We start from the raw sequence: 12,692 nt of genomic DNA on the forward strand, positions 1-12,692 counted from the left end.
GGAAGGGTGAAGTGGGCAGACACTTGAGCCCAGGAGTTCGAGATCAGCCTGGGCAACATGGTGAAACCCCGTCTCTACAAAAAATACAAAAATTAGTCAGGCATCGTGGTGCACACCTGTAGTTCCAGCTACTTGGGAGGCTGAGGTGAGGGGATTGCTTGAGCCCAGGAGGCAGAGGTTGCAGTGAGCAGAGATTAAGACACTTTACTCCAGCCTGGGGGACAGAGCAAGACTGTCTCAAAAAAAATGTAGGTGACTTGGTCCAGGTGACAATGTACTGAGGTGACTCCATGGAAAGGATCAAGAGCAAGGCTTGCAGAAGGCTCCCTTCTCCTAACTCAGCCTGGGGAGGATTCTTAGCTTTCAACTTGGATGTGGTTTTTCTGATGGCCTAAAGTACAGTAACTGTCTTCTTGACAGGTGTCTTTGCCACCAGATTGACAATATTAGACACTTTAGGGATTGTTACAGTCACTGTTCAATGTGCCTTCCCATGAAGTTCTTTAATTCCTTTGCTCCACAGGAAAACTTGGCAAAGCTTTTAAATATAGAGGCCCATTTGTTTTTTTTTTTTTGAGACAAAGTCTCACTGTGTTGCCCAGGCTGGAGTGCAGTGGAGTGATCTCAGCTCACTGCAACCTCCACCTCCCAAGCTCAAGCAATTCTCCTGCCTCAGCCTCCCGAGGAGCTGGGATTACAGGTGCTCACCAACACCCCCAGCTAATTTTTGTATTTTCAGTAGAGACACGGTTTCACCATGTTGGCCAGGCTGGTCTCGAACCCCTAGCCTCAAGTGATCCATCCACCTCTGTCTACCAAAGTGCTGGGATTACAGGTGTGAGCCACTGCGCCTGGTAGAGGCCCATTTTAGTTAGCATCTGCTGTGTTCTCAGTTGTACTTTAAATTTATATGTATAGTTTTTATTTTTTTTAATTGTTTTTAGGCCAGGCGCGGTGGCTCACGCCTATAATTCCAGCACTTTGGGAGGCCGAGGCAGGGGGATCACGAGGTCAGGAGTTCCAAGACCAGCCTGACCAACATGGTGAAACCCCGTCTCTACTAAAAATACAAAACTTAGCCAGGCATGGTGGCGGGTGCCTATAATCCCAGCTACTCATGAGGCTGAGGCAGGAGAATCGCTTGAACCCGGGAGGCGGAGGTTATAGTGAGCTGAGATCGCGCCACTGCACTCTAGCCTGGGTGAAAGAGCAAGATTCCATCTCAAAAAAAAAAAATTGCTTTTAACTGACTCATCTCAGACATTTTTGTCTTTTGAGGGGAGATCAAATATCCATAATTCTCTAGACTGGAGCAGGGGTTTTTCAAACAACAGCAGCAGACTCACCTGTAATCTTGTCAGAAGTATGAATTATCAGTCTCCACCCTAGACCTGCTGAATCAGACACTGTGGGAGTTAGGCCTAGCAGTCTGTATTTACCAGGTGATCCTGAGGCATGCTAGTTTAAAAACTGCTGGGCTAGGGAAAGTCGGCTGAGGATGTGATACATTCCTCACTAATTTAAGGATTTGACTCAGAGAAGCCATTTAATTAAAAGGATCTGCTGGGGCAAGGGAAAGGGGAAAAACTCCTATGAATTTAATTGCCTGGTCCTTTCAAGAATCAGAAGGTACAAATATTTATTTAGCTTGCTCATGGAGTCGAGAATTTTGAGACTAGTGGTAACTTCTTTCGCCAGTCCCTAATGACATCACGTTAGACGGTGTGGGACAGTGTGATTAACTCTTAAGTGTTTAAGGTCTTTTGCAATAGGCATCGCCACTTAAGCCGTATGTTTTTAATGAACCTGGAATTCCAGCATGCTCACTGCCCAGACATTATTGTATTTTTGTTCACTAATTCGCTGAGCATATAATGAGCACCTACTCATTGTGAGACACAAGATGAGTAAGACATGGTCCCTGTGTTCAGGGAATGTATCATTCAGTCATAAGAAATACCCCAGAACATGACGCTTTCATATGCTCACAGATGTGTGCTTTTCTAAACATGTCCAAGCTGCTACCCACAGATCTGATGTAAATCTGGCCTTGTAGTCAGAGCTCAGCTACCTTTTAGCATTATTTGGAGCTTAATTCTTTTACCCTCCCTGTCCCCATTTTTTTCCCTTTTGATATACTCTTTAGTTTACTCCTGAGATATTGCTATCTCATATGAAAATGTCTTTCAAGACCTCGTAAGTTTAAGAATGAGAGCCAGCTTCCTATTATGGTTCATTTTTGGAGAAATTCCAAATAAAGACTGATAGATGGATTCCCTTAAGGGAAATAATTATTTAAACTATTAATTTTCTAATGAAAAGAACTTAGTAAAAATGAAAATAAGAGGAACCACTTGGAAAAATGATATTTTAAAAGCATAATTTATGGATTTAGGAATTTTATTTTGTGAATAATAAGTCTAAACACTAAATGCCTATTATGAAAAGACAGACTCTAAGTCTTCATGATCTTTGTGCCCTATTCCTGCTGCGTTGTTTTCCCCCTCCTATTTTTTTTTTTTTTTTTTTTGAGACAGAGTCTCGCTTTGTCATCCAGGCTGGAGTGCAGTGGTGCGATCTTGGCTCACTGCAACCCCCGCCTCCTGGGTTCAAGCGATTCTCCTGCCTCAGCTTCCCGAACAGCTGTGACTATAGGTGTGCACCACTATGCCCAGCTAATTTTTGTAGTTTTAGTAGAGACGGGGTTTTCACCATATTGGCCAGGCTGGTCTCGAACTCTGATCTCGTGGTCCAACTGCCTCAGCCTCCCAAAGTGCTGGGATTACAGGTGTGAGCCACCGCACCCAGCCTCCCCCTCCTATTTTATTCAAAACTTTTTTTTTTTTTTTCAATCTCTGGAAGTACTTAGAGCACAAGGCCGTGGCTATGAGAGGTTCTCACGCTGCTTTTGTCATCAATTCCCCTTCCATTCCCATCAGTCTCACTGCATTGCAAGAAGTCTCCTGGCAAGAACCTCTCTGCCTTGCCTGTTCTTGCGCTAGCTCACAGCCTCAGCCAGGTTCCTTTCCATAGACCTTGCCCTGCTGCTGCCTAGCAGCAGGCTCAGGTGTCACTGCCACAACTTTGCATCTGCACATGCGAGTGCACTTCAAATAATGCAAAAGATAGGACACTTGGGACCCTCAAATGTTGGAAACTTAGGATTTTTGATGAGATTTTCTTCTATGTCTGAAATTATAATATTTGCAAAGGGCCTAAAACACTACCAGTTTTAAACCCTTATTTTGTATAATTTGGTGACTATAATAAATAATTCACAGTAATGAGTTAGCAGAAATGGCTATATCAGAAAATGATTCTATATGTAGGCATAGGAGTTATGATTGGCAGGGTGTGTATAAGGTGAAAAATACATATTGAATAGTCTTATGATTAAAGATGATTACAAATTTGACTTAGTCATTTCTTATCTAGGGCATTTAAAATGACTTGTTAATGATTATCCTTTTCTCAGTCTTCTTGCTTATGAAGAACTGTAAGAGCTGGAGAGATTTCTCTGCATCTTTTACCATAAACACCATAACATATGAGAACGTAAAGAAGACTGGAAAAGTAATGGTTAATGGCATGCAGATCCCTGCTTTCCTTTCCTTCTCAGTTTTCCATCCATCTGCTTTCTTTATTTCTTCCCATCTGCCATTTCCTTTGGGACCTGGGTGAATACCTTAAGTAATGAAATATAATTTTTTTCTTGATGTAGATGGCAGTAATTGTTTGTTCTTGGTAATTGACATAGCTTGAACTGGATGTGCTATTTATACTTAATTGCTGTAGAAACAGAACTGAAGTTCTTCTACTTCCTTTTTGTAAGGCATGGTTTTCAGTATCTGAATGGAGAAACCAGAGGGCATAGCAAGTAATGTAGAGGAATATTCACAATGTTGTTATTAGAGAACCCAGATACCCTTAAGACAAGCTTGTCCAGCCCGTGGCCCTCAGGCCTCATGTGGCCCAGGACAGCTTTGAATGTGGCCCAACACAAATTCGTAAACTTTCTCAAAACATTATGAGATTTTTTTTGCAATTTTTTTTTTTAGCTCATTAGTTATCATTATAGTGTATTTTGTGTGTGGCCCAAGACAGTTCTTCTTCTTCCAGTGTGGCCCAGGGAAGCCAAAAGATCAGACACCCCTGCTCTAAGATTTACATACTCTCAACCACATGGTTTTAGATACTGTTTTAAAGGCCTGGCCAGGCGCGGTGGCCCACGCTTGTAATCCCAGCACTTTGGGAGGCCGAGGCGGGCGGATCACGAGGTCAGGAGATCCAGACCACGGTGAAACCCCGTCTCTACTAAAAATACAAAAAATTAGTCGGGTGTGGTGGCGGGCGCCTGTAGTCCCAGCTACTCGGAGAGGCTGAGGCAGGAGAATGGCGTGAACCCGGGAGGCGGAGCTTGCAGTGAGCCGAGATTTGCGCCACTGCACTCCAGCCTGGGTGACAGAGCGAGACTCCTTCTCAAAAAAAAAAAAAAAAAAAAAAATGCCTTCAGTTAGTGAGTGGTTTTAGTCATCCTAGTTTCTCACAGGAGAATGGCGTGAACCCGGGAGGCAGAGCTTGCAGTGAGCCGAGATCGCGCCACTGCACTCCAGCCTGGGTGACAGAGCGAGACTCCGTCTCAAAAAAAAAAAAAAATGTGTAACTTTTCTCTCTAAGATAGAATTCTTAAGTATGAAGTGGTGAAATTAGCAATTCAAATATTATTGCAAGTTTCTGTTGACTTTTAATTTTGTTGTTTTTTATTCTCAGAGAGTCCTAGAGTCTTTGAAGTAGTCTGGTTGCTAAGTACTGTTTGCTTTTCCATCAGTTGTCCACTTTAGAGCACATGTGTTTGCATTGAGTCTGATATTTAGGGTTGACTTAAACCATGTCTTGTGAGACATGCAGGCAAGTAGGATGGAGTCTTGTGAGTAGCAGTCAGGCTCACTGGTTTTTGCCAAGGGATAACCCAAGAACAAGTTGAAATGCTGTAATCATCGGGATCCTGAAAACAAGTTGCTTGCAGTCAGCTGATTTGATTGCAAGTAGAAACCGAAAGACCTCCTCAACTTCCATGTAACAGCAAGTGGTAACCAGTGTCTCCATGATCTCATCTTAAACTTTTCCCATCTCATGACAGTATTTCTCTGTGCTTCTGGTGTTGATCCTTACTTCTCAAAACGATTGCTTTCTATTTTTTAGGCCTTCAGACTTATCATCTGGTTTATACACAGTTTTTCCCCCTTTTTGCTATGTTTATGATCCCATGACTTTATCAAGTTATGGTCCCTGTGCCACTTTTTAAGAGTGTGGCTGACAGGGGTAGAATCAAATTGAAATTTGGAATGAAAATGATAGAGAAAAACTCTTCTGACTTTTTGTCTTATTGTGCTTTTGAAGAGGATGATTGTTCTGGTTTACTCCTAGTTTTTGGTCAAACAAGTATTGCCTGGATATTAGAGTTGGGGAGGTGAGGCAATGGAGAAGTTGATTGGACTGGTTTTTGTTTTGTTTTTTGGAGCAGCTTCTCCTTTATGATGGGAGTAAAGGGTGGTAGGATGAGTTGGGTAGAGGCTAGGAAATGTAGACCCACGTGTGGGAAGATCCTTCTTCATTTCATTGTATAAACTGTCATGGTGGAAGTCATTTTAAATCTTACCAATTAAACCAGCCCATGAGCTCTAGTTTGGTTTATTATCTGTTTTTTTTTCCTTCACTTTACTTGATTCTCGAGCTGTGTTCTCAAGAATCCTACAACTGTAAAGCCTATGTAAACTTATTTAGAAGATTCCTACTCAGAAAATGGGACATTCAGATATGTTTTTACAGGCCTGCCCAGCTATTGTGCTTCTTATCCTTTTGAAGACATAAATACTCTTTAAATCCCATGGCTTGGAGCATTCTATAAATGGCCATGCTGAAAGTTCTCATGTTCTGAATTTTAAAGGGGCTGGAAACGTAGATATCTGGAGCTGCCCCTTCTGTCTTTCTCCAGGCTTCACAGCATTCAAAGACAGTGGCAGTGCCTTGCTTCTTCCTTGGAAAGAGAGCCTCTGTATTTCACATTCTCACATAGGGAAAGTTCTAGTTTGTAGCTGCCTAGAAATTAAATGTTGAGAGTATCTGCAGAGCCTCTTCATTATTGCACCGAAGGAAGAGATATTTTAGCTTCCTATCTACATGCAGAGGTATTTCCTGGCACTTTCATCATTCATTCAGGGAAACGTAGGAGAGAAGATGGCTTCCACCAAGTAACAGATTTATACATGTCACCATCACTTAATTTTTTTTCCTTTTGCTCCTTATTTCTAAAACCATTTCCCCAGATGCTTTACTGGGGCAATTATGCTTTCTTTACCTCAAATTTATTTTCTTTGTTTTCGTCCCCTATTCTTCTTGTCTTTTTATGGGTATATCTTGTCTTTTGGTGGTTTGTTTTCTTTTTCATCCTTATTTTCTGAACCTGTCTCCTGGTTCCTCGTTCCCTGCATGCCACTAACTATTTTCATTAGATATTAATTGATTTGTGAATTCAGGCTGAATTGCATCATCAGCAGATGGCGGATCCAGACTTGTTGGAAGAGTCCTCATCCCTCCTGGAGCCAAGTGAGATGGGAAGAGGCACGCCTTTAAGACTTGGGTAAGTGCCATGTCAACTTTTCTGTATTCAGTGGGGCCATGTTCATCTCTGCTGTTCAGAAGAGCAGTGAGACTGGGGATTCACTTGCTACCAGGATATGCCCTCTTAGTCCTACAACTCTGGATTCATGCCTGAGTTGCTCTGTCAGCTCTCTGCTGGGTCCATAAGTGAAGCTGGGAATAAGACTTGTATTAAACCAACCCAAATGTCCATCAGTGATAGACTGGATTAAGAAAGTATGGCACATATACACCATGGAATACTATGCAGCCATAAAAAATGATGAGTTCCTGTCCTTTGTAGGGACATGGATGAACCTGGAAACCATCATTCTCAGCAAACTATCACAAGGACAAAAAACCAAACACCGCATGTTCTCACTCATAGCTGGAAATTGAACAATGAGAACACTTGGACACAGGAAGGGGAACATCACACACCGGGGCCTGTTGTGGGGTGGGGGGAGAGGGGAGGGAGGGCATTAGGAGATATACCTAATGTAAATGATGAGTTAATGGGTGCAGCACACCAACATGGCACATGTATACATGTGTAACAAACCTGCACGTTGTGCACATATACCCTAGAACTTAAAGTATAATAAAATAAAAAAAATATATAGATAGATATAGATATAAAAAAGACTTGTATTAAAACCTTCCATCCCATGACGTGGAATAGAGTTTCCAATCTGCCTCATCTCCCCACAGCTTCGTGGCTGGTGTCATTAACCGGGAGCGCATCCCTACTTTTGAGCGCATGCTTTGGCGGGTATGCCGGGGAAATGTGTTCCTGCGACAGGCTGAAATCGAGAACCCGCTGGAGGATCCTGTGACTGTAAGACAAGGAGATTGCATCCTGTGGAGTAGGTCTTGTAAAGGGAGCCCAGAGCAGTAACATAGCATGGGGCCACCTGAATCCAGCGCTTCCACAGAGGAGCCATTATCTTTATCTCTGCTCTAATTGGAGAATTTGAAGTACTTCCTCTAAGTTAATTCCTGTCATATATACATATGGATGTATAATGTATACATGACATATACATATTTTCAAGTTCACCCGTGTGGATGTTATTCTGATTGGAAATTTTTATTTTCACTCATTTGCGTTTTATGAAAATTAAAGCAAGACATCTGGTTCCAAATTTGGTAATTTTTTTTTTTTGAGGTGGAGTCTCACTCTGTTGTCCAGGCTGGAGTGCAGTGGTGCGATCTCAGCTCACCACAACCTCCGCTTCCTGGGTTCAAGTGATTCTCCTGCCTCAGCCTCCCGAGTAGCTGGGGATTACAGGCGTGCGCCATGATGCCCGGCTAATTTTTTTCTGTATTTTCAGTACAGACAGTGTTTTACCATGTTGCCCAGGCTGATCTTGAACTTCTGATCTCAAGTGATCTGCCTGCCTCAGCCTCCCAAAGTGTTGGGATTATAGGCGTGAGCCACAATGCCCAGCCCCAAGTTTGGTAATATTCATGTATAAAAAGAGAAGGAGAGATTTCCTAGACTGTGATCTTAATAAGCTGATGAAATTTTACTTGGTAGAGTTTTTTTGTTTGTTTGTTGGAAGGATTAGAAACTTAGTTTAAGAATAGATATCGCACAAAATAGGATGATCTTCCCCACCCAGTACTTCAGGAAGTAGAAACAGTTTAACATCTTGGCATTTGCCATAATGGGACAGAGTTTATTGTCTAAATCTGCATTTAGTTGTGGTGAGTCCTGATTTCAGGGAGCACAAGTAAAGATAAATGTACTGCAAAAATTTTACTTTGCTTTTGTACTAGTATTATTTAGAAACCTAAAGTTAGTTTTTCTGTTCTAAATTATCTTGTGAATTTCTTAAATTAGTGTTCTTTACCTAAAAAGAGAGATTGAATTGTGAGATTTCTCAGATTGGGTGGGCTGTGCAGCTGCAGGGCTTTCATCCCCCATGCCGTGGAGGAGTGTGGTGACACTTCAGGTGAACCCCCTGCGTAGGGGTGTAGTTTCACAATCTTGCCAAAGGCCATCGGGTTGTGGAAACACTGTAATTTGCAATCACATTAATGAGGAGCTTTTCTCAGGAATGTTCAGTCAAGTGTCCTCTTGGCAACAGAAAGGTTATTTTATCAACAAATCCAGAAATGGGGACCCTGGATATCTGTAACAGAGCAGGCTGCACAAAGAATGGGTTCTAGTTTAGCCTACAGAATTTAGGGATTTCAGACCCTTGAGCCTAATTTTCTTCACTCCTCATCTCCTTTTATCCTTCTAAAGTTTTGTTTGTTATCATAAAAGCTCTACATGCTGTGTATGACTATGAGAAAATACAGGCAACCGGAGACAATCCTGGTTAACACGCCATATACCTTTTTTTCTGATCTTTCCTTCCAGTCCTTGCATCATACTTCAGGTATAAATTTGGTATTTGGAATGGATTACCTTCCTCCCTGCCCCATAAAGTCCAGATTACCTTGAATTGTGAGATTCTATATCAGCATTCTTTCCAGGGACTCAGTTCCTTGTAGTTATTCAGCCCCTTTTATCTAAGAATTTCTAAGTCCCAGGACAGAAATGGCGTCCTTCTCTTTTCTCTCCTATACTTTTATCATTCAGGCAATATAAGATTTAAAGTTGAATTGGTAAATAAGTCTAAACAGTGCTAAGAGGAGCATCATCTTAGCTTCAAGCTCCTGGTTGAGTCAAAAAAAAAAAAACAAATAGAGAAAGATTTTTGTGAATTAGAGATTATAGGACAGACGTTCTTGGTAGTGAAGCTTAGGAAATGGAGTGAGGGCAGTGGTTAAAGTGCAGGATTGCCATGTCCTTAAAGGATGCCTGTTGTTCTTACATCATCAAAAGAGTTGGTTATTTAAGAGGTTTTCATCCAGATGCAGAAGTCTGAAGTCTTGTTTTTTTATTCTGGGGCCTAGGGTGACTACGTGCACAAGTCTGTGTTTATCATTTTCTTCCAAGGCGATCAGCTGAAAAACAGAGTCAAGAAAATCTGTGAAGGGTAAGAGAGGCATGCCTCTACCAGGAGTGCACAGCCATGCTGCCCAACTGTTGAGTCTTAAAGTTCAGAATAGTGAAATACAAATCCTTTTTAGTCTACCTCAACACAGTTAATTTTAATAATGCTAGGGGCTGTTTTAATCAAGAAGAAATAGCCTGAATTCATTTTTATTTTTATTTTTGTTGTTCAGACGGGGGATCTCACTGTCGCCCAAGCTGGAGTGCAGTGGCATGATCATGGCTCACTGCAGCCTTGACTGCCTGGGCTCAGGGGATTCTCCTGCCTCAGCCTCTAGGGTAGCTGGGATTACAGGCGTGCACCACCATAACTGGCTAATTTTTTGTATTCTTTGTAGAGATGGGGTTTTGCCATGTTGCCCAGGCTGGCCTGGAACTCCTGGACTCAAGGGATCTGCCCATCTCAACCTCCCAAAGTGCTGGGATTAGAGGCGTGAGCCACTAAATTCTTTTTCTCTTTTTTTTTTTTTCTGACCGAGTCTCACTCCACGCCCAGGCTGGAGTACAATGGTGCGATCTTGGAGCACTGCCACTTCTGCCTCCCAGGTTCAAGTGATTCTCCAGCCACCTGAGTAGTTGGGATTATAGGTACCTGCCACCACACCCGGCTAATTTTTTTTTGTATTTTTAGTAGAGATGGGGTTTCGCCATGTTGGCCAGGCTGGTCTCGAACTCCTGACCTCAGGTGATCCACCCACCTCCGCTTCCCAAAGTGCTGAGATTACAGGTATGAACCACTGTGCCTGGCCCTAAATTCATTTTAAAAAATACCATCAGAACCACAGTTGTGGCCAGATACAATGGCTCATGCCTGTAATCTCAACACTTTGGGAGGCTGAGGCAGGAGGATTGCTTGACCCCAGGATTTGAAGACCAGCCTGGCCAACTTAGTGAGACCCCATGTCTATAAAAAACTAAAAACTGAAAAAAAAGGACCATAATTTCCTTAACTTGGGGAAAAATAACTCTTAAGGACTCATGGTTTATAAATGCCATATTATTCTGGGACAGTGAGTCTCCATACTTAGCATAGATGCTATGTCCTTAAATTTTCTGAAATTCTGCCTTAGGGACAGATTTTTTTTTTTTTAGACAGAGTCTTGCGCTGCCACCCAGGCTGGAGTGCAGTGGCACAATCACAGCTCACTGCAATCTTCACCTCCAGGGTTCAAGCGATTCTCCTGCCTCAGCCTCCCGAGTAGCTGGGACTACAGATGCATGCCACCTCGCCCGGCTAATTTTTGTATTTTTAGTAGAGATGGGGTTTTGCCATGTTGGCCAGGCTGATCTCGAACTCCTAATCTCAAGCGATCTGCCCGCCTCAGCTCTCAAAGTACTGGTATTACAGGCGTAAGCCACTGTGCCCGGCCTTTTTTTTTTTTTTTTTTTGAGGCAGTGTCTCACTCTATTGCCCAGGCTAAAGTGCAGTGGCAGGATCACAGCTCACTGCAGCCTTGACTTCCTGAGCTCAGTCGATTCTCCCACCTCAGCCTCATGAGTAGCTGGGACTACATGCATGTGCCACCATGCCCGACTAATTTTTGTATTTTTTGTGGAGACGAGGTTTCACCATGTTGCTCAGGCTGGTCTTAAACTCCTAGACTCAAGCAATCCACCTGCCTCAGCCTCCCAAAGTGCTGGGATTACAGGTGTGAGCCACCGCGCCTGGTCTAGGGACAGAATTTTTTCCATGTCATCTTACTCCATTAATTTACAATATAATTTGCTTTACTTTTTTTTTTTTAATCTCAAGGAATTTCATAGCTACAGAGAATGTCAAGATAGTTCGGATGCTATAATTGCTCCGTCTGCAGGTCATTTCACGTAATTGTTGACTTAGGCCGGGCATGGTGGCTCATGTCTGTAATCCCAGCACTTTGGAAGGCCGAGGTGGGTGGATCGCCTAAGGTCAGGAGTTCGAGATCAGCCTGGCCAACATGGTGAAACCCTGTCTCCAGTAAAAACACAAAAATTAGCCAGGTGTGGTAGCAGGCGCCTATAATCCCAGGTACTTGGGAGGCTGAGGCAGGAGAATCACTTGAACCCAGGGGCAGAGGTTGCAGTGAGCTGAGATCGTGCCATTTCACTCCAGCCTGGGTGACAGAGCGAAACTCTGTCTCAAAAAAAAAAAAAAAAAATAGTGTTGACTTAATACATCGGTCTGACCTAATCATGTTTTGGTCCTTCTGGTACATTTGGATTACTTTCTGAGATGATTTAAATTAGATAAGTTAAGAAACTTGGATGTTCTTACATTCCAGGTTCCGAGCCTCACTCTATCCCTGTCCTGAGACACCACAGGAGAGGAAGGAAATGGCTTCTGGAGTGAATACCAGGATTGATGATCTCCAAATGGTATGCAGAAGGCTGGAGGGAATTTGTTTTTGTGAAATACTGGAATATGAGACCATTCTCCTTCCTTGAAACGCTGATATTCTATAAGGCACCTGTAGCAAACCAGGATACCAAAAAAAGAAATGTCCATGGGTAATATGTCCTTCTGGGAGCTGAGAAAGTATCAGGGAATGATGGTTAAAAATAGCATTAGCTATCCTCAAACGAGACAGGAATGCAAAGCATCTAGAATCGTTGTTGCCTAGCATATTCAATTCCTCTCCACTTCATGGGTCTGAGATTTTTTTTTTTTTTTTTTTGAGACAGAGTCTCACTCTGTCACCCAGGCTGGAGTGCCGTGGCACTATATCAGCTCACTGCAACCTCCGCCTCCTAGGCTCAAGTGATCCTTCTGCCTCAGCCTCCTGAGTAGCTGGGCTTACAGGCATTTGCCACCATGTCCGACTAATTTTTGTATTTTTATTTATTTTTTTGAGACAGAGTCTCGCTCTTTGGCCCAGGCTGGAGTGCAGTGGTGTGATCTTGGCTCACTGCAACCTCTGCCTCTCAGGTTCAAGCGATTCTCCTGCCTCATCCTCCCAAGTAGCTGGGATTACAAGCATGTGCCACTAAGCCTGGCTGATTTTTGTATTTTTAGTAGAGATGGGGTTTCACCATGTTGCCCAGGCTGGTCTCAAACTCCTGACCT

General features: G+C 42.9%; 1 protein-coding gene across 26 annotated transcripts in view; it reads left to right on the forward strand.

Annotated features, from left to right (window-relative positions):
• The window catches only part of ATP6V0A1 (ATPase H+ transporting V0 subunit a1), a 68,726-nt gene that overhangs the window by 15,400 nt on the left and 40,634 nt on the right, over window positions 1-12,692 (forward strand). For 12 of the 26 annotated variants that reach the window (XM_055256676.2, XM_055256661.2, XM_055256664.2 and 9 more), the window contains 4 exons: window positions 6,558-6,640; window positions 7,351-7,477; window positions 9,550-9,632; window positions 11,911-12,004. In XM_055256676.2, the coding sequence (XP_055112651.1) occupies window positions 6,558-6,640; window positions 7,351-7,477; window positions 9,550-9,632; window positions 11,911-12,004 (387 nt within the window). Of the gene's footprint in view, window positions 1-6,536; window positions 6,641-7,350; window positions 7,478-9,549; window positions 9,633-11,910; window positions 12,005-12,692 lie in introns of all 26 variants that reach the window. The other 14 variants (XM_055256659.2, XM_055256663.2, XM_063628996.1 and 11 more) reach the window with 2 other exon arrangements.

The sequence above is a fragment of the Symphalangus syndactylus genome, chromosome 20, assembly GCF_028878055.3.
Source record: "Symphalangus syndactylus isolate Jambi chromosome 20, NHGRI_mSymSyn1-v2.1_pri, whole genome shotgun sequence".
Lineage (NCBI taxonomy): Eukaryota > Metazoa > Chordata > Mammalia > Primates > Hylobatidae > Symphalangus > Symphalangus syndactylus.